General features: G+C 50.9%; 1 protein-coding gene across 2 annotated transcripts in view; it reads left to right on the forward strand.

Annotated features, from left to right (window-relative positions):
- LOC140386540 (fish-egg lectin-like) overlaps positions 1 to 11,216 on the forward strand; it is a 53,605-nt gene extending 42,389 nt beyond the window's left edge. For both annotated transcript variants that reach the window (XM_072468957.1, XM_072468956.1), the window contains 2 exons: positions 1,225 to 1,567; positions 10,862 to 11,216. In XM_072468957.1, coding sequence (XP_072325058.1) covers positions 1,225 to 1,567; positions 10,862 to 11,018 — 500 coding nt within the window. In that variant the 3' untranslated portion in view covers positions 11,019 to 11,216. The remainder of the gene's footprint in view (positions 1 to 1,224; positions 1,568 to 10,861) is intronic.
- Positions 11,217 to 18,037: the final 6,821 nt, after the last annotated feature.

Below are 18,037 nucleotides of genomic sequence, written 5' to 3' on the forward strand. Positions count from 1 at the left end.
GGTAGGGAGTGTTGTAGGGGCTGGAGGAGATCACAGAGATAGGGAATGTTGTAAATGCTGGAGGGGGTTACTGAGATACGGAAGGTTGTAGGCGCTGGAGGGAGTTACAGAGATAGGGAAAGTCGTAGATGCTGGAGGGGGATTCAGAGAGAGGGAAGGTTGTAGGGGCTGGAGGGTGTTACAGAGATAGGGAAGGTTGGAGGGTTGTAGATGCTGGAGGGGGTTACAGAGATAGGGAAGGTTGTAGAGGCTGGAGGGGGCTACAGAGACTGGGTGGGTTGTAAAGGTTGAAGGAGGTTACAGAGATACGGAGGGTTGTAGGGACTGGAGGAGGTTACAGAGATAGGGTGGTTTTTAATGGTTGGAGGAGGTTACAGAGATAGGGAGGGTCGTAGTGGCTGGAGGAGGTTACAGAAATAGGAAGGGTTGTAGGAGCTAGAGGAGGTTACAGAGATAGGGAGGGTTGCAGCGGGCTGGAGGAGGTTGCAGGGATAGGGAGGTTTGTAGGGCTGGAGGAGGTTACAAAGTTAGAGAGAGTTGTAGGGGCTGGGGGAGGTTACAGAAATAGGGAGGGTTGTAGGAGCTAGTGGAGGTTACAGAGATAGGGAGAGTTGTAGGGACTGGGGGAGGTTGCAGGGGTAGGGAGGTTTTTAATGGTTGGAGGAGGTTACAGAGATAGGGAGAGTTGTAGGTACTGGAAGAAGTTACAGAGCTTATGGGAAGCGGGAAGGGATTTGAACACAATGTTGTGGAACATTCAGCAATGCAGCCTGGAGGTGTGAGTGAGTGGAGGTGATCCGCTGCACGTTGGGGATATACACAGGGATGGTGGGGGGGTAGTAGTATTTTAGATGAGTTGAAGTTCACAGTGGGCAGGTGATGGGTGGCCAGGGAAGGAGAATGGTGGCATTAGTGAGTCTGGAGCTAACAAAGGCTCTGGTTCGTGGAATGGGGTCAGGGGGCAGGGACAGGCTGGGGCAGGGCAGGAATGGGGTGGGGCGGGAAAGATGGCTGACGTTACGGATTGGATAACCGGCACAGTGTGGGCCAGTGATTGGCGATAAGGCGGAGTCAAACCAGACACCGTGATTACAATCGGCCTAGTCTTTCAGGCACCATGTGAAGCCTAAGATAATGGGGCTGTTAGGGGAGGGGGTTGCGTGGAGGTTGTCGCAAGGGAGTTGACCAGACTGAAGCTAATCCCGCTCTCTTAAATCCTTTCAGATGGTGAACTGATTCAGCTGGACGCTGGGGGAGAGCGGATACTGGCGGGAGTCGACCAGTTTGGCTCCACCTTCTGCATCAACAGCCAAGACCTGGCCGCCGTCACCGACAACAGGTCCGCCACCTTCAACAGCATCGGGAGCCGGATGCGGTACTACTCCTGCGGACCCCTGGGCTGCTGGGGGGTGACCCTCGCCAGGGACGTCTACTACCGACTCAACGTCAAGCCCTCGTCCTGCATTGGCACCAGTTGGACACGCGTCTTCGGAAAGTTCCAGAACATCGAGGTCGGCAGCGATGGGCGAGTCTTTGGGATCAGCGTCACCCAACAGCTGTACATGAGGTAAACCCCCTGGTGCAATGGAAAGAGCTCAAAAACACAGGAGGGAGCGGGTGATAAGTGTGATTGGCCAGAGGGAGGGGGAGGGTGGCGAATTGTCCTGATTGGAAATGTGAAGTAATTCATCGATCTCTGGTATTAGGATTCCAGACCAGACCCCAACAGTGGCAATTTGTTAGTTCAATTATAAGACGGTGTGGAAGGAATGATTCACTCCAGGAGTGTTTGCATGAAGACATTGGGATTTGGTATTTCTTTTTAAACAAAACTTTATTAACTTCACACCTGTAAAGAACAGTTTACAATTACCCCATAAACACTGCTACTCAATTTCCCATTGAACAATAAGAAAATAAACATACAGCTCTCAATCTATCTTAAAGTCAGCCTGGCTAGAATAATACTCGCTTTACAGAACACATTGGCTTATAATTCTGGCTGAATATCTTCAAAGAGCTGGGTCGCCAGCTTCTCCCTTGCCGCCAGGCTAGATTGCTCTGATTTAAGATTATTACTCTTTTTTGACTATCCTACTGTGAGAGAATTGTGGACTCAGTGTCACACAGATCAGAATTTACCTCTTTTGTCTCCAAAAACCTTCTCTAAAACTGTCGCTCTGAAGCTTTTTCAAAGTGTCTCTCTGCATCCCATGGCTGCTCCCAGCAATGACCTCATCGCCCCATGCTGAAAGATAAATTACCCTCTGCAGGCTGAAAGTACATTAATTCCCCAGGGACCAACATGTAAATTGTTATTGTTTCATCCATTTCTTGTACAGTGTAAAAATGCAAACTTCAGTAAAAATATATATTTTTAAACTCCCCAGGGACTTTCCCCAATCAAACTATAGTGCATTAGCCTAGACTGAAAACCACATCCTCTGGTCAATTTCACCTTCTGGCTCCGAGAAGCTCCCAGGCCTTTACTAAACAAAATCTTTTCTTTAAAAAACATGACCACTGCAGTCAAACACACTCTAACCCCAGGCGTCCAACCATTAATTTGTCCCAATATTTAGAAGCCAATATTCCTAAAAAAAAAACGTTCATCACACTGGGATAGAACAGGGCTCTTATACTTTTCACGTGCATGTTTATCTGGTTAGTGCGACAGTCGAGGTTCCAACGTCCTCCCCATCATATGGCAGACCAGGAATCTCTCCCATCCTTTGTCCCTGACACTGGCATGACTTCTAGTTTGAGTGAAGTGTTATTCATGTGCCTTCCATGACCGTCACGCTGTGGGTTGGGACTCGAACCTAGAGCTTTCCGAGTCTGAGGCACGGCAATGTTAATCATTGCATTACAAGCCCCCTGTTTCAAAAAAAAGAAACAGTACTTCTGACAGTGCTGCACTGGAGTCGCAGACTCTGCGCTGAGGGGTGGGGCCCCTTGAGCTCACAACCTTCTGGCTTAATTAACAGTTTTATTCACTGAGCCAAGTGTGACAGGCTTGGGGGTATCTGTCCACACTGCACTGAAGGTGGAAGGGCAGGTCAAGAAAGTGGTTACTAAAGTATTCAGTCTCCTGGACTTGATCAACAGTGGCCTAGAGTACAAGAGAATAAAGTTATGCTGAATCTATCTTAAACACTGTTTCAGGCTCAACTGCTGCATTGTTGTGGGAACCGCACTTTAAGAAGGATGTGGAGACACTAGAGAGACAGGGCATGGAGAAAGGTTTACATGAATGGTTCCAGTGACGCGGGCAGATTGGGCAATATGGGGCAGTTCTTCTCGGAGACAAAAAGGTTGAGAGGGGGATTTGATCACGGTGTTCAAAATCAGGAGGGCGGGTGGGGGGGGTGGGGTTTGTCTAGACACAGCAGAGTCATGGACAGAATGCATGTGGTAACTTTGTAACCTGTGATCAGAATGTTTTCTGTGTAAAAGGTATGCGTTTTCTTACCCTTGGAGCATGGGGCCCCAGTTAAGTATTTCCAGCAGCAAGTTTTTTGTGAGTTTAAAAATAAAGGAGGTTATTTATTCTCTCACACATGCCCCAAAAACATGCAAGAATACATACGCATGCACACACATATGTACACACACACACAATGGTTGTTTGCAAATAAAGGTAGCAAACACTGTTACTATTCATGGTTAAGTCAGCGCCCGATTTAACATCTCCATCTCCCATGCGATTGGCCCAGTTTCGGGAATGAAGTTGGTGCTTTGAAGTTGGACTGAGGGAGCTGTGAAGTGAAACATTCTCAGCAGGCCGTGAGGCGCCCTGTACTTGAATTTCTAGGAGGTTGATTCGCAGGTTAACTTGTGTTTGGAACAGGCTGTGGGTGTTGGTGGTTACGGTACGGGAGGTCCTTCTCTCAGTTGCGATTTCCCCACCAACGAGTCGTTATTATCAGTTCCCCTGGCTGTATTTGATGGCTTTCTGTTCAAGTTGCCCACGGGCTGCCTGCAGCTGATTTTATAAGAAGGAAAGAGCCAGGCTCCCTTATCATGCAACCTTCTACAAGTTCAAGGTCCTTCTCCAAAGAATATTAATGTTTCATCTGACATCCCACGTTGATTCTTCGAAATATTTTTATTCAGGGCATTTTCAATTTTGCAACATACCAAAAAAAAGAAAAACAGGCTTATGCAATTTTGATAAAACTATCCCCACAGCCCAGTCCCATCTCTCCCTTATTTATCAAGTATGCTCACTGCTGCCCCCACCTCCCCCTTATAGGCGACAACCAGTTCCTTAACGAAGGTAATAAATGGTATCCACGTCTAATAGAACCCCTCCTCCGACCCCTATTGGTGTATTTGACTTTTTTTCCAAGTGCAGGACTCCCACAGGTCCCCCAGCCAGGCCGACACCTTAGGCGGTGCCGATGCCCTCCACGTGAGCAGAACCCACCTCCAGGCTATCAGAGAGGTGAAGGCCAAGACGTCAGCCTTCTTCCCCTCCTGCAGCCCCGGCAGGTCCGACACCCAAAAGATCGCCACACATGGTCACGGCTCCACTCTAACCCGCAAAATCTCTGACATATTTTTGAAGAAGGAAGCCCAGAACTTGACTAATTTAGGGGAAGACCAAAACATGTGCGAGTGGTTCGCCGGCCCCCTCGAACAACCCTCGCATCTATCTTCCACCCCCTCCCCCCCCAGACAAAACCTACTCATCTGCACCCTGGTCATGTGCGCCCAATGCACCCCTTTAAACTGAATCAAACTCAGTCATACACATGAGGAGGTAGAATTAACCTTACTCAAAATCTCGTTCCACACATCCCCGCCTCAAAAGCACAACCCAGCTTTCCTCCCAATTTCCCATTGCTTGCTCCAACGAAGTCTCCTCCCCCTCCGTCTCCATCAAATGCCCATAAATATCTGACATCCTCCCTTTCTCTATCTCAACAAGGGACAGCACCTTATCCATAAGAGAGGGCTCTGGTAAACGAGGAAATTAAGAGAGTTCCTCCCGGACAAAGTTCCATACCTATAAATATCTAAATACCCTCCATGAACCAATCCCTACCTGTCCCAGATCTTATACGACAAATTCATTCCAGCTGATATAAACCTATGGTTCCTACAGATTGACACCATTGGCGGCATGTAATCTAGTTTAAAGTGCTGTCTGAATTAGTTCCATATTCTCAGAGAAGCTGTTATCACTGGGCTCGTCGAGTATTTGGCCAGCAAGAACGGAAGAAGAGACATGACAAATGCCTTTAAACTCAAACCTGTGCAGAAGCCTCCTCCAAACACCCCCAAACTGACCCCGAGTCCACAACCCACCCCTACATTTTCTTGGTGTTCACCGCCCAGTAATAATTCTTCAAATTACGTAATGCCAACCCTCCCCCTGCGAACCCGGGGTTGGGGGGTGGGGGGGGGGGGGAGATTGGAAGGCACTGAAACACAAACAAGAACCTTGGAAGAACGTTAATTTGAACAGTCTGGACCCTTCCCGCCAATGACAATGGGAGGACATCCCATCTCTTCAAGTCCGCCCTCACCCTCTGTACTAGACTGGCCAGGTTTAACTTGTGCACCAAGGCCCAATCATGAGTCACCTGTATCCCCAGGTGCCTAACATTAGTCTTGGCCAGTCAAAACGTGAATTTCATCAGATCAGCTCCCTTCCCCGGAGAGTTCACCAGATAAACCTCACTCTTGCCCATGTTCAGTCGATACCCTGAGAATTACCCTGCCATTATCTACCCCACATTAGTGAGAGGGTCCGTAACATACAACAATAAGTTGTCCATGTACAGGGACACCCTATGCTCCCTATATCCCCTCTCTATGCCCTTCCACCCAGCCGACGAACTAAGGTCAATGACTTGATCACTAAAGCAAACAGTAACGGGGAAAGTGGACATGTACCCCTATACAACTGAAAGTTTCCGACAGGGAATCTGTCCGGGCCCTTCTCCGACTGCAGAGAACACATACGTTTCATTATTTCCTCCAGCCCGAGCGACGCCTCCAGCTCCTACTCTCTTTCCCCCTCCACCACCAGGAAGACCAACCCACCCAGAAACTGTACCATAGTCGAGTCTTCCCCCGGAAGCTCAAACTGTACAGCCCCTGGTAAAAGATCTCAAATCCCCGTTGATCTTTTGAAACCAACAATCCACTCCCCCCCCCCCCCTCCCGTCCCCCCCTATTTCCACAGAGGCCGCCTCAGCTGTTGAGCCAATAACCGGCTGGCCTTCCTCTCCCCTTCTTCCTCCCCACGAACAGTTCCACCGTTGGGGCAGCAGAGTATTGACGGTCCACCTCCAGGATAGACTCCACCAACCTCTGCCCCTCCGCCCTACCTGACTTATCTCTGTGAGATTTAATTGAAATTAACTCCCGCTAATGACCCCCTTTAATGCCTCCCAGAACATGGAAGGTGAGACATCCTCGTTCTTATTAAATTCCACAGAGGTTCCAATAGTGGAAGCTATCCTCTCACAAACTCCCACTTGTCTGTGAACAATCCCGTATCAAGCTTCCATGGGGGTCATTGAGCACAGCCCTCTATTAAACTCGAATCCATATAATGTGGATCGTGGTCAGAAATAACAATCGCCGAATACTCCGCCCCCACCCCGGGGAGTAACAACTTACCCACTACAAAGAAGTCAATAGGGGAGTAGAGCCAGTGCACATGTGAAAAGAAGGAAAACTCCTTATCCCTCGGGTATCTGAATCACCATGGGTCCCTCTCCCTCTACTCCGATCTGCTCCATAAACCCGAGGAACTCCGGTAGATCCTTTGTCACCCCCAATGACGTAAGGGACTCTGGGCATGACCTCTCTAGCCTGGGGCCTAGCACACAATTAAAGCCCCCCCCCTGCACCCATGATGTGAGTCCAGGTCAAAGATGGCCATCAGCACCCTCTTGATAAAATCCCTATGCTCCCATGAATATGGTATTCATTCACCAGGACCACCAGAGCGTTTGCCAACACCCCACTCACTCCCCCCTGAATCTACCAAAGTATTAGTCAGCAAATTAATCAGCACCGCGGTCCCCATCGTCCTCACGTCAAAACTCGAATGGAACACCTCTGCCAGCCACTCCTTCCTCAGCCCCGTCTGGTCCTGGACTCTCAGATGTGTCTCCTGCAAGAGAATCACGTCCACCGTCAAACATTTTAGATGGGCGAACACCCAGAGTTTTTTTAACAGGCCCATTTAACCCCCTCACGTTCCATGTAACCAGCTTGGTTGGGTGCCTCTGGGGCCCCTTCCCCCACTCTACATTGATCAGCCATATTCCACCCGCAAGGAGGTCCGATTGGGCCCAACCTCGTTTCGGGCCCAGGCCCACCCAAGATGGACGCTGCCACCCCACTCAAACCAGTATGTCAACAAAGAAACCTTCATCGTCAATAGTCTGTCCCTCCCCCTCCCCCACTGAACACCAAACAAATAAGGCACCCCTCCCTCATTCCAAACAATGAACCCAGCCGCCCCCCCCCCAGGCTTGTTACCTTAACGAACAAAGGAAATAAAAAACACCCTCCCCGCCTCCTCACCAGATAACCAATTGCGGCCTCTCCCCCCTCTCCCCCCAACTTCGATCCCATTAACTAGCATCTCTGCCATCTGTGGAAAAATGCAGGTTATACACTCAATGAATCAGCAAACAGCAACCCCCCCAAAAGGTAAATATTGAACATTCTACAAACCCATCCCCACACCTATTCCCTCGCCTCCCTCCCCCTCAACATTTCCAACCATTTCCAACAATATTATAACAAACATCAAATCAATAACCCAGCAACAAAGTTAAAGACATAATAGAAAATGGAAAATACAAAGAGCAAGAAAAATAAAAATAAAAACCCTACCACTCATATGAAACCAAATGCATCATTCAACTTCACCCGGTCCGTAATTTTTTACAAAGTCATTTACCTTCTCTCGAAGTAATGGTCCCGGCCTCTGAACGTGATCCGCAGGTGAGCCAGGCATACCACTCCAAACCTCACTTTGCTCTTATAAAGAGCCGCTTTGGCTTTATTGAACCTTTTTGCCAGTTGTGCCCAACGCCCTGATAGATTCAGATAGACTTCCCCCTCTACATTTTCGAGTGTCCTTCGCCCACCCCAGGATCTTTGCCTTGTCCAAGAACCTGGAGAATCGGGCTATGATCACCCATAGCAGCTCCCCAGATCTGGGCCTCTGTCGCAACGACCGGTGGGCCCGGTCCATTTCAGGAAGGTTTGCGAAGACCCCCTCCCCCACCAGCTTCCCAAACATCTTGCCACATAGTCCGTGGTATTCCCACTTTCTATGCCCAGAAATCCTCAAATTTTGGCGTCTAGGGTGATTCTCCAGGTCATCGACCTCGGCGTTCAATGTCCTCTGCCCCTCCGCCAACATCGCCACCTCTGCCTCCAAGCATGCAATCTGGTCATCATGACCTTTGACCGCCTCCTCCGCCACATTCTGAATTGTCCAGCCCTGCACTTCCAATTGTTGTTCCACCCTATTCAGAGCTCCCGAAGGTGCTCAATCAATCTTTGCCAGATTGTCCGTGACCACCTGCCTCTGCTTCATAAACCCTTCCACCAGGAATTCCACCAGCCTCTCAGTTGTCCACTAAGAGGATCTTCTGAGTCTGACGAGGATCCCTTACTCGACTTATTCCTCGTATTGTACCACCGGACATCCCACACTGGAGGAGGACTCCAAACTCTCCAATGACACCACCTTTCCACCTGAACAGCACCCACTGAATGGGAAAATGGGCCAAAAAACAAATCTCCAAGCAGGAGCCACCTTCTGTGCGACTGTTCACTTCATGGCTGCCATCGGAGGTCTTCGACATCCTGTGTTGTTGTTTAATACCTTCAGGGTCTGAGGCGCTTGGTGTCTTGGTTTCTGAATGAGCCCCTTCAATTTGATAATACCCTTTCAAATCAGTTTCAGGAAGGGCATCAGTCCAACCTCAGTCTGGGAATGTTCCTATTTGTCCCCTTTTGGAGGCCGGGGAATGGTTTAATCCACCCAAAGAAGTCAGGTACACTCAGAAGGCCATCTTTTTCAGCCGTTTCTGCGTTAAGGTCCAAAATGTAGGGGCTGCGGAGGTGGGGGCTGGGGGGGGTGGGGGGGGGGGGGGTGCGTACGGGGGTCTTGAGAACAGGAACGGAGAAATCGTTCCCGATTGCCTATGCTGACATGAGGAAAATCTTTCCCAAGTAGCGAGTGTTCAGGATTGTGCTACCTGAGAGCGTGTGGGAGGCAGGGCCAATCGAGGAATTCAAAAGAATGCCGGATCATTGACTGAAGATTTTTGCCCTCGCCCTAAATGCGAGATCTAACTCCTTCTTGAAGTCTCAGCTTTCTGTGGTAACAAATTCCACAGGCCCACCATTCTCTGGGCAAAGAATTTTCTCCTCATCTCTGACCCAAATGGTCTCCCCCCTATCCTCAGACTGTGACCCCTGGCTTTGGACACACCCACCATCAGGAACATCCTTCCTGCATCTACCCTGTCTGGTCCTGTTAGAATTTTATACATTTCTATGAGATCCCCCTTCATTTTTTTGAACTTCAGCGAATATAATCCTTTTCCTTTTTAAAAATGTTTCCAATTAAGGGGCAATTTAGCGTGGCCAGTCCACCTACCTTGCACATCTTTGGGTTGTGGAGGTGAGAACCACACAGATACTGGGAGAATGTGCAAACTCCGCACGGACAGTGACCCGGGGCCAGGATCGAACGCAGGTCCTCGGCGCCACAAGGCAGCAGTGTTAACCACAGCACCACTGTGCCACTCCAGCGAACATAATCCTAACCAACTCATCTCTCCTCAAACGTCAGTCTCGCCATCCCAGGAATCAGTCTGGTAAACCTTTGCTGCACTCCTTCTAGAGCAGGAACATGCATCCTCAGATAAGGAGACCAAAGCTGAACACAATATTCCTGATGTACAACTCACCATCTCACCAGCTTTGTGTCATCTGCTAATTTGGAGATGTTAATTTTGTTCCCTCAGCTAAATCTTTAATACATATTGTGAATAGCTGGGGTCCTAGCACTGATCCCTGCAGTACCCAGCTAGTCACTGCCTGCCATTTGAAAAAGACCCATTTATTCCTACTCTTTGTTCCCTGTCTGCCAACAAGTTTTCTATCCATCTCAATACACTATCCCTAATCCCATGCTCTTTAATTTTATATGCTAATCTCTTATGTGGGGCTTTGTCGAAAGCTTTCTGAAGTTCAAATTAACCACATTCCTCCTCATCAACTCTACCAGTTACATACTTGAAGACTTTCAGTAGATTTGTCAAGCATGATTTCCCTTTCTTGAATCCATGCTGACCGTCTCATTCTGCCACTGTTTTCCAACAGAGATAGAAAAAGTTGTAGGAGCGAGAGGAGTTTGCAGAGAGATAGGGAGGGTTGTAGAGTCTGAAGGAGGTTGCACAGATGGGAGGGTTGTAGGAGCTGGAGGAGATTACAGAGATTGGGAGGGTTGTAGGGACTGGAGGAGGTTACAGAGATTGGGAGGGTTGCAGGGCTGGAGGAGGTTACAGAGATTGGGAGGGTTGCAGGGCTGGACGAGGTTACAGAGATTGGGAGGGTTTTAGGTGCTGGAGAAATTTACAGATATTGGGAGGGTTGTGAGGGCTGGAGGAGGTTACAGAGATAGGAAGGGTTGTAGGGGCTGGAGGAGACTACAGAGATAGGGAGGGTGATAGGTGCTGGAGAGATTACAGAGATATGGAGGGTAATTGGGGCTAGAGAAAGTTACAGAGATAAGAAGGAGGGGTCGCGGACTTGCACAGTTTTGTAACAAGGCTGAACTTTGACTGTATTGTTCCTTCACCTGCAGGAAGGGAATCTCCCTTGACCGTCCCACTGGATGGGGTTGGACAAAGATACAGATCGGAAACCTGAGGTTCAATCATGCGTCCTGGGACCTGGGGCATCTCTGGCTGGTACGGACAGACGGGAAGATTGTGAAATGCTCAAGTGAAGAAATCGACTGACTCCGAGGACTCCCCAGCACCTCCGCTCAGACTCAACATTTCTTAAAGCCTCAGCAACTGTGCCTACGGGCTGGGGGGGAGGCACCACTGTTCTGATCTCTGTGACTGCTGCAGTGGTGACTCTCTCTGCCTGCGTGGAATTCGCGAAATGTTCAGTAACACTCTGACCAATAAAATGAGACTTAAGCATTGATCGAATTTGATGCTGCCTCGCTCGCACGATGTGGGGATTGATATGTTCGCACCTACTGAGAAGGATGATGTTGCCTGGGGCTTTTTTCAATAGAAGTGATCTGACTGAATTACCTCCTGAAAAGTCAACAAGTCCAATGTTTTCCTGCCTGACCTCCCACCTTCCACATATGGGAGACTAGGACTGTTTCAAAACAGGTTAAGAGTCAATTCAGTGGAATTTAATTCATCATAAGAGTATAATGAATGAAAATAATCACGTCCTCTGGATGGGCGGTGTGTGAGGAGGGTTATAGATTTAAAATCATAACTGATAGTATGCATCTTAGAAGTTAAACTGGATAAATATTTTGAACAGGTACGCGGATAATGTGTAAGACAGGGATATTCAATTGGAACTGTTTCAGCAAGGAGCTGGTACTGACACAGTAAGCCAAATGCCTCTATCTCCACAACGTGCTTCATTTCTGCAAGAGTTAGGTACGGCACAGGTTTAGATATACAATAAAGTTCCATCTACACTGCACCCATCAAACACTCCCAGAACAGGTATAACATGGGGTTAGATACAGAGTCAAACTTCCTCTACACTGCCCCCATCAGGCATTCCCAAGACTGGCACAGCATAGTGTTAGATGCAGAACAAAGCTCCCTCCACATTGTCCCCATCAAACACTCCCAGGATGGGTACAGCATGGCATTAGATACAGAGTAAAGCTCCCTCAACACTGCCCCCATCAAACACTCCCAGGACAGGTATAGCACGGGGTTAGATACAGAGTAAAACTCTCTCTACACTGTCCCCATCAAACACTCCCAGGACAGGTACAGCACGGGGTTAGATACAGAGTAAAGCTCCCTCTCCACAGTCCCCATCAAACACTCCCAGGACAGGTACAGCACGGGGTTAGATACAGAGTAAAGCTCCCTCTACACTGTCCTCATCAAACACTCCCAGGACAGGTACAGCACGGGGTTAGATACAGAGTAAAGCTCCCTCTAAACTGTCCCCATCAAACACTCCCAGGACAGGTAGAGCACGGGGTTAGATACAGAGTAAAGCTCCCTCTACACTGTCCTCATCAAACACTCCCAGGACAGGTACAGCACGGGGTTAGATGCAGAGTAAAGCTCCCTCTACACTGTCCCCATCAAACACTCCCAGGACAGGTACGGCACGGGGTTAGATACAGAGTAAAGCTCCCTCTACACTGTCTTCATCAAACACTCCCAGGAAAGATACAGCACGGGGTTAGATGCAGAATAAAGCTCCCTCTACACTGTCCCCATCAAACACTCCCAGAACAGGTATAACATGGGGTTAGATACAGAGTCAAACTTCCTCTACAATGCCCCCATCAGGCATTCCCAAGACTGGCACAGCATAGTGTTAGATGCAGAACAAAGCTCCCTCCACATTGTCCCCATCAAACACTCCCAGGATGGGTACAGCATGGCATTAGATACAGAGTAAAGCTCCCTCAACACTGCCCCCATCAAACACTCCCAGGACAGGTATAGCACGGGGTTAGATACAGAGTAAAACTCTCTCTACACTGTCCTCATCAAACACTCCCAGAACAGGTACAGCACAGGGTTAGATACAGAGTAAAACTCTCTCTACACTGTCCCCATCAAACACTCCCAGGACAGGTACAGCACGGGGTTAGATACAGAGTAAAGCTCCCTCTCCACAGTCCCCATCAAACACTCCCAGGACAGGTACAGCACGGGGTTAGATACAGAGTAAAGCTCCCTCTACACTGTCCTCATCAAACACTCCCAGGACAGGTACAGCACGGGGTTAGATACAGAGTAAAGCTCCCTCTAAACTGTCCCCATCAAACACTCCCAGGACAGGTAGAGCACGGGGTTAGATACAGAGTAAAGCTCCCTCTACACTGTCCTCATCAAACACTCCCAGGACAGGTACAGCACGGGGTTAGATGCAGAGTAAAGCTCCCTCTACACTGTCCCCATCAAACACTCCCAGGACAGGTACCACACGGGGTTAGATGCAGAATAAAGCTCCCTCTACACTGTCCCCATCAAACACTCCCAGGACAGGTACGGCACGGGGTTAGATACAGAGTAAAGCTCCCTCTACACTGTCCTCATCAAACACTCCCAGGAAAGATACAGCACGGGGTTAGATGCAGAATAAAGCTCCCTCTACACTGTCCCCATCAAACACTCCCAGGACAGGTACAGCACGGGGTTAGATACAGAGTAAAGCTCCCTCTACACTGTCCCCATCAAACACTCCCAGGACAGGTACAGCACGGGGTTAGATACAGAGTAAACCTCCCTCTACACTGTCCCCATCAAACACTCCCAGGACAGGTACAGCACAGGGTTAGATAGGGAGTTAAGCTCCCTCTACACTGTCCCCATCAAACACTCCCAGGACAGGGATAGCACAGGGTTAGTGTGGTATTATCAGGTATTACGTACCTGAGAGGCTGAAGTGCCATTGGTTAAGCCTAGGGGTTTTACCATTGGCTGTAGAGTATGGTAGCTCCGCCCCGATAGGCGGGGTATAAGAACCCGTGCCGTCCCAGCAGCCCTCATTCTGTACCTGAGCTGCTGGGGAACACTTCTAGCTTATTAAAGCCTTCAGTTGTGCTGCAACCTCGTTTTAGTAGTTATTGATCGTGCATCAATTTAATAAGCTAGATTTAAGTAGAAAGGATGGACCTCCGAATCAAGCCGGAGTGCCTGCAACACAGTCCCCACGCGATGAACTCAGCGGCGATCTTTAAGCACTGGCTGACATGTTTTAAAGGCTACCTGGAGACGGCTGACGGCACCCCCCCCCCCCCCCCCCCGCCCCGGGGAGCAGAAACTGCATGTCCTGCACTCAAGAGTAAGCCCAGAGATCTACACCCTCATCGAGGAGGCGGAAGATTTTGATGCAGCAATCAAACTTTTAAAAGGACACTATATTCGCCCAGTAAATCAGGTCTACGCTCGTCACCTGCTTGCAACAAGACGACAAAACCCCGGGGAATCATTGAAGGAATTCTACCGCGCGCTATTGGTGCTGGGCAGAAGCTGTGGCTGCCCGCAAGTTTCGGCGAGCGAGCACACGGAACTCCTAGTCCGGGACGCCTTTGTAGCAGGTATGAAATCCGCCAGCGTCTTTTAGAGAAAGACACCCTGGGACTTAGGGAGGCACAGGCCCTTGCAGGGTCCATGGACGTTGCCTCCAAGAACGCCCGATCCTACGTGCCCGACCGCGCGGCGGCCCCCTGGGCAGCGTGGAATCCCACAGCGGCCGCCCCAGAGACCTTCCCGCTTCCCCGCAGGCCTGCGCTGTAAGGCGGCTCGCCAACCTCGATCGACCCCGCTGCTTCTTTTGCGGGCAGGAAAAACAGCCCGCCAGCGCTGCCCGGCCCGCACATCCACCTGCAGGGGCTGCGGCAAAAAGGGCCATTTCGTGGGGGTCTGCCAGGCACGAGTGGTGGCCACGGTCTCCAGCAGCGACTCCGGACCGCCACAGCGAACTTCTCCAGGGGCACCGGGCGGCCAGCGGTCCCAGGCCCACATGCGGACCCCGGGCGCCGCCATCTTGTCCCTCGGACACCACGCTGGACGGAGGGGCGCTGCCATTTTGTCCACCCCCGACCACCATGTGTGACCAATGGGAGACGCCATCTTGGATCCCCCAGGACCCCAGCTCGGCCGACCACGCACTGCCTGAACGAAATCCACAACTACTGCGTCTGGCCTCGGTGACCCTGGACCAAACTCGACCTCGAACACTCTCAACAGCAACGACGACCGTCTTCATCAACGGCCACAAGACGTCCTGCCTGAACGACTCTGGGAGCACGGAGAGATTTATACACCCCGACACGGTTAGGCGCTGTTCCCTCTTTATCCACCCTGTTAATCAAAGAATTTCCCTAGCCTCCGGTTCTCACTCTGTAGAGATAAAGGGGTTCTGTTTTGCAAAACTCACAGTCCAGGGAAGGGAATTCAAAAATTTCCGCCTTTATGTTGGAGGTACCCTCAATAACGAAGCTTAGAGATTAAACTGTAAAGAAGGCTTTATTAGACTAAGAACTATGCTAGAGCTGAGACAAGTGCTGACTGCTACACAGCCCATGAGGCAGCCCTTTATATATGGCTCACAGATGGGCGGAGCCAGAGGCGGAGTCCCCAGGATTCCAAGCCCGATCTTAAAGGGGACATCACCTTACACGATGATAAGGCAGTAACCGTTCATCACAATGTTCTTCCCCACCTCTGCACGGCTACACTCCTGGGTTTAGACTTCCAGTGTAACCTGCAAAGTCTGACCTTCCAATTTGGCGGCCCTATACCCCCCTCACTGTCTGCGGCCTCGCGACCCTTAAGGTCGACCCGCCTTCCCTGTTTGCGAACTTAACCCCGGATTGCAAACCCGTCGCCACCAGGAGCAGACGCTACAGTGCCCAGGATCGGATCTTTATTAGGTCAGAGGTCCAAAGGTTACTGAGGGAAGGGGTCATTGAAGCCAGCAACAGTCCCTGGAGAGCTCAAGTAGTGGTGGTAAAGACCGGGGAGAAGCATAGGATGGTCATCGACTACAATCAGACCATCAACAGGTTTACGCAGCTGGACGCGTACCCTCTCCCCTGCATATCCGACCTCGTAAACAGGATTGCGCATTATAAGGTCTTCTCCACGGTGGACCTCAAGTCCGCCTACCACCAGCTACCCCTCCATACTAGTGACCGCAAATACACTGCTTTCGAGGCAGACGGGCGGCTCTATCACTTCTTAAGGGTTCCCTTTGGTGTCACTAACGGGGTCTCGGTCTTCCAGCGCGAGATGGACCGAATGGTTGACTGGTACGGTCTACGGGCAACGTTCCCGTATCTCGATAATGTCACCATCTGCGGCCACGACCAGCAGGACCATGACACCAACCTCTGAAAATTCCTCCAGACCGCTAAAATCCTTAACCTAACATACAATAAGGATAAATGCGTGTTTCGCACCCACCGCCTAGCCATCCTCGGCTACGTAGTGCGAAATGGAGTTATAGGCCCCGACCCTGAACGCATGCGCCCTCTTATGGAGTCCCCCTCCCGCACTGCCCCAAGGCCCTGAAGCACTGCCTCGGGCTTTTCAGTTACTACGCCCAGTGGGTCCCCAACTATGCTGACAAAGCCCGTCCCCTGATCCAATCCACAACTTTCCCCCTGTCGATAGAGGCCCGCCAGGCCTTCAACCGCATCAAAGCAGACATTGCAAAGGCCACGATGCACGCCATCGACGAGTTCCTCCCCTTCCAGGTCGAGAGCGATGCGTCCGACGTAGCTCTGGCGGCCACCCTCAACCAAGCGGGCAGACCCGTGGCCTTCTCCCGTACCCTCCATGCTTCCGAAATTTGCCATTCATTGGTCGAAAAAGAGGCACAAGCCATAGTGGAAGCTGTGCGACATTGGAGGTATTACCTTGCCGGCAGGAGATTCACTCTCCTCACGGACCAACGGTCGGTTGCTTTCATGTTTGATAATGCACAGCGGGGCAAGATTAAAAACGACAAGATCTTGCGGTTGAGGATAGAACTCTTCACCTTCAACTACGAGATCTTGTACCGTCCCAGGAAGCTAAACGAGCCTCCTGACGCCCTGTCCCGCGGCACATGTGCCACCGCACAAGTGGACCGCCTCCGAGCCCTCCACGAGGACCTCTGCCACCCGGGGTCACTCGCTTTTTCCATTTCGTTAAGACCCGCGACCTGCCCTACTCCATCGAGGAGGTCAGGATAGCCACCAGGGACTGCCAAATCTGTGCGGAGTGCAAGCCGCACTTCTACAGGCCAGAGAAAGCGCACCTAATAAAGGCTTCCCGTCCCCTTGAACGCCTCAGCATGGACTTCAAAGGCCCACTCCCCTCCACCGACCGCAACACGTATTTCCTGAACGTGATTGACGAGTACTCCCGGTTCCCATTCGCCATCCCCTGCCGCGACATGACCGCAACCACCGTCATCAAGGCCCTCCATGGCATCTTTGCACTGTTCGGGTTCCCCGCTTACATACACAGTGATAGGGGGTCCTCCTTTATGAGCGACGAACTGCGTCAATTCCTGCTCAGCAAGGGCATCGCCTCAAGCAGGACGACCAGTTACAACCCACGGGGAAACGGACAGGTAGAGAGGGAGAACAGAACGGTCTGGAAGACCGTTCTACTGGCCCTATTGTCCAGGAATCTCCCAGTCTCCCACTGGCAAGAAGTCCTCCAGGAGGCCCTCCACTCCATCCAGTCACTGCTTTGTACGATCACCAATCAGACACCTCACGAACACCTCCTTGTCTTTCCCAGGAAGTCCTCCGGGACCTCGCTCCCAACTTGGCTGGCAGCACCCGGACCCAACCTGCTCCGAAAACACGTGCAGGCGCACAAGTCGGACCCGTTGGTCGAGAGAGTCCATCTGCTACACGCTAAGCCCCAATACGCCTACGTGGCGTTCCCTGACGGCTGACAAGATACGGTCTCCCTATGGGACCTGGCACCCGCCGGAACCCCACGTACATCCCAGCCACCAGTCCCACCCTCTCCTCCACCGCAGCACCTTACAGGAGGATCTGTCCTCCCGCCGCCCCTGCCTAGGCCCCCCATACCACCGACAGGTGCCCCCTTCCCGTTTTTCCCACCAGCGCCGTCTAGTGGTGACAAAGCTGCCATGGAGATCGAAGCCACGCTCCCGGAGTTGCAGACGCCCGAGCCCCCACCGGAGACACCACCGAAGCTCAGACGATCACAGAGGATGACCAGGGCACCCGACCGACTGATTGCAACATTTTAACTGATCTGTAAATATTAAACAC

The sequence above is a fragment of the Scyliorhinus torazame genome, chromosome 12 (assembly GCF_047496885.1).
Source record: "Scyliorhinus torazame isolate Kashiwa2021f chromosome 12, sScyTor2.1, whole genome shotgun sequence".
Lineage (NCBI taxonomy): Eukaryota > Metazoa > Chordata > Chondrichthyes > Carcharhiniformes > Scyliorhinidae > Scyliorhinus > Scyliorhinus torazame.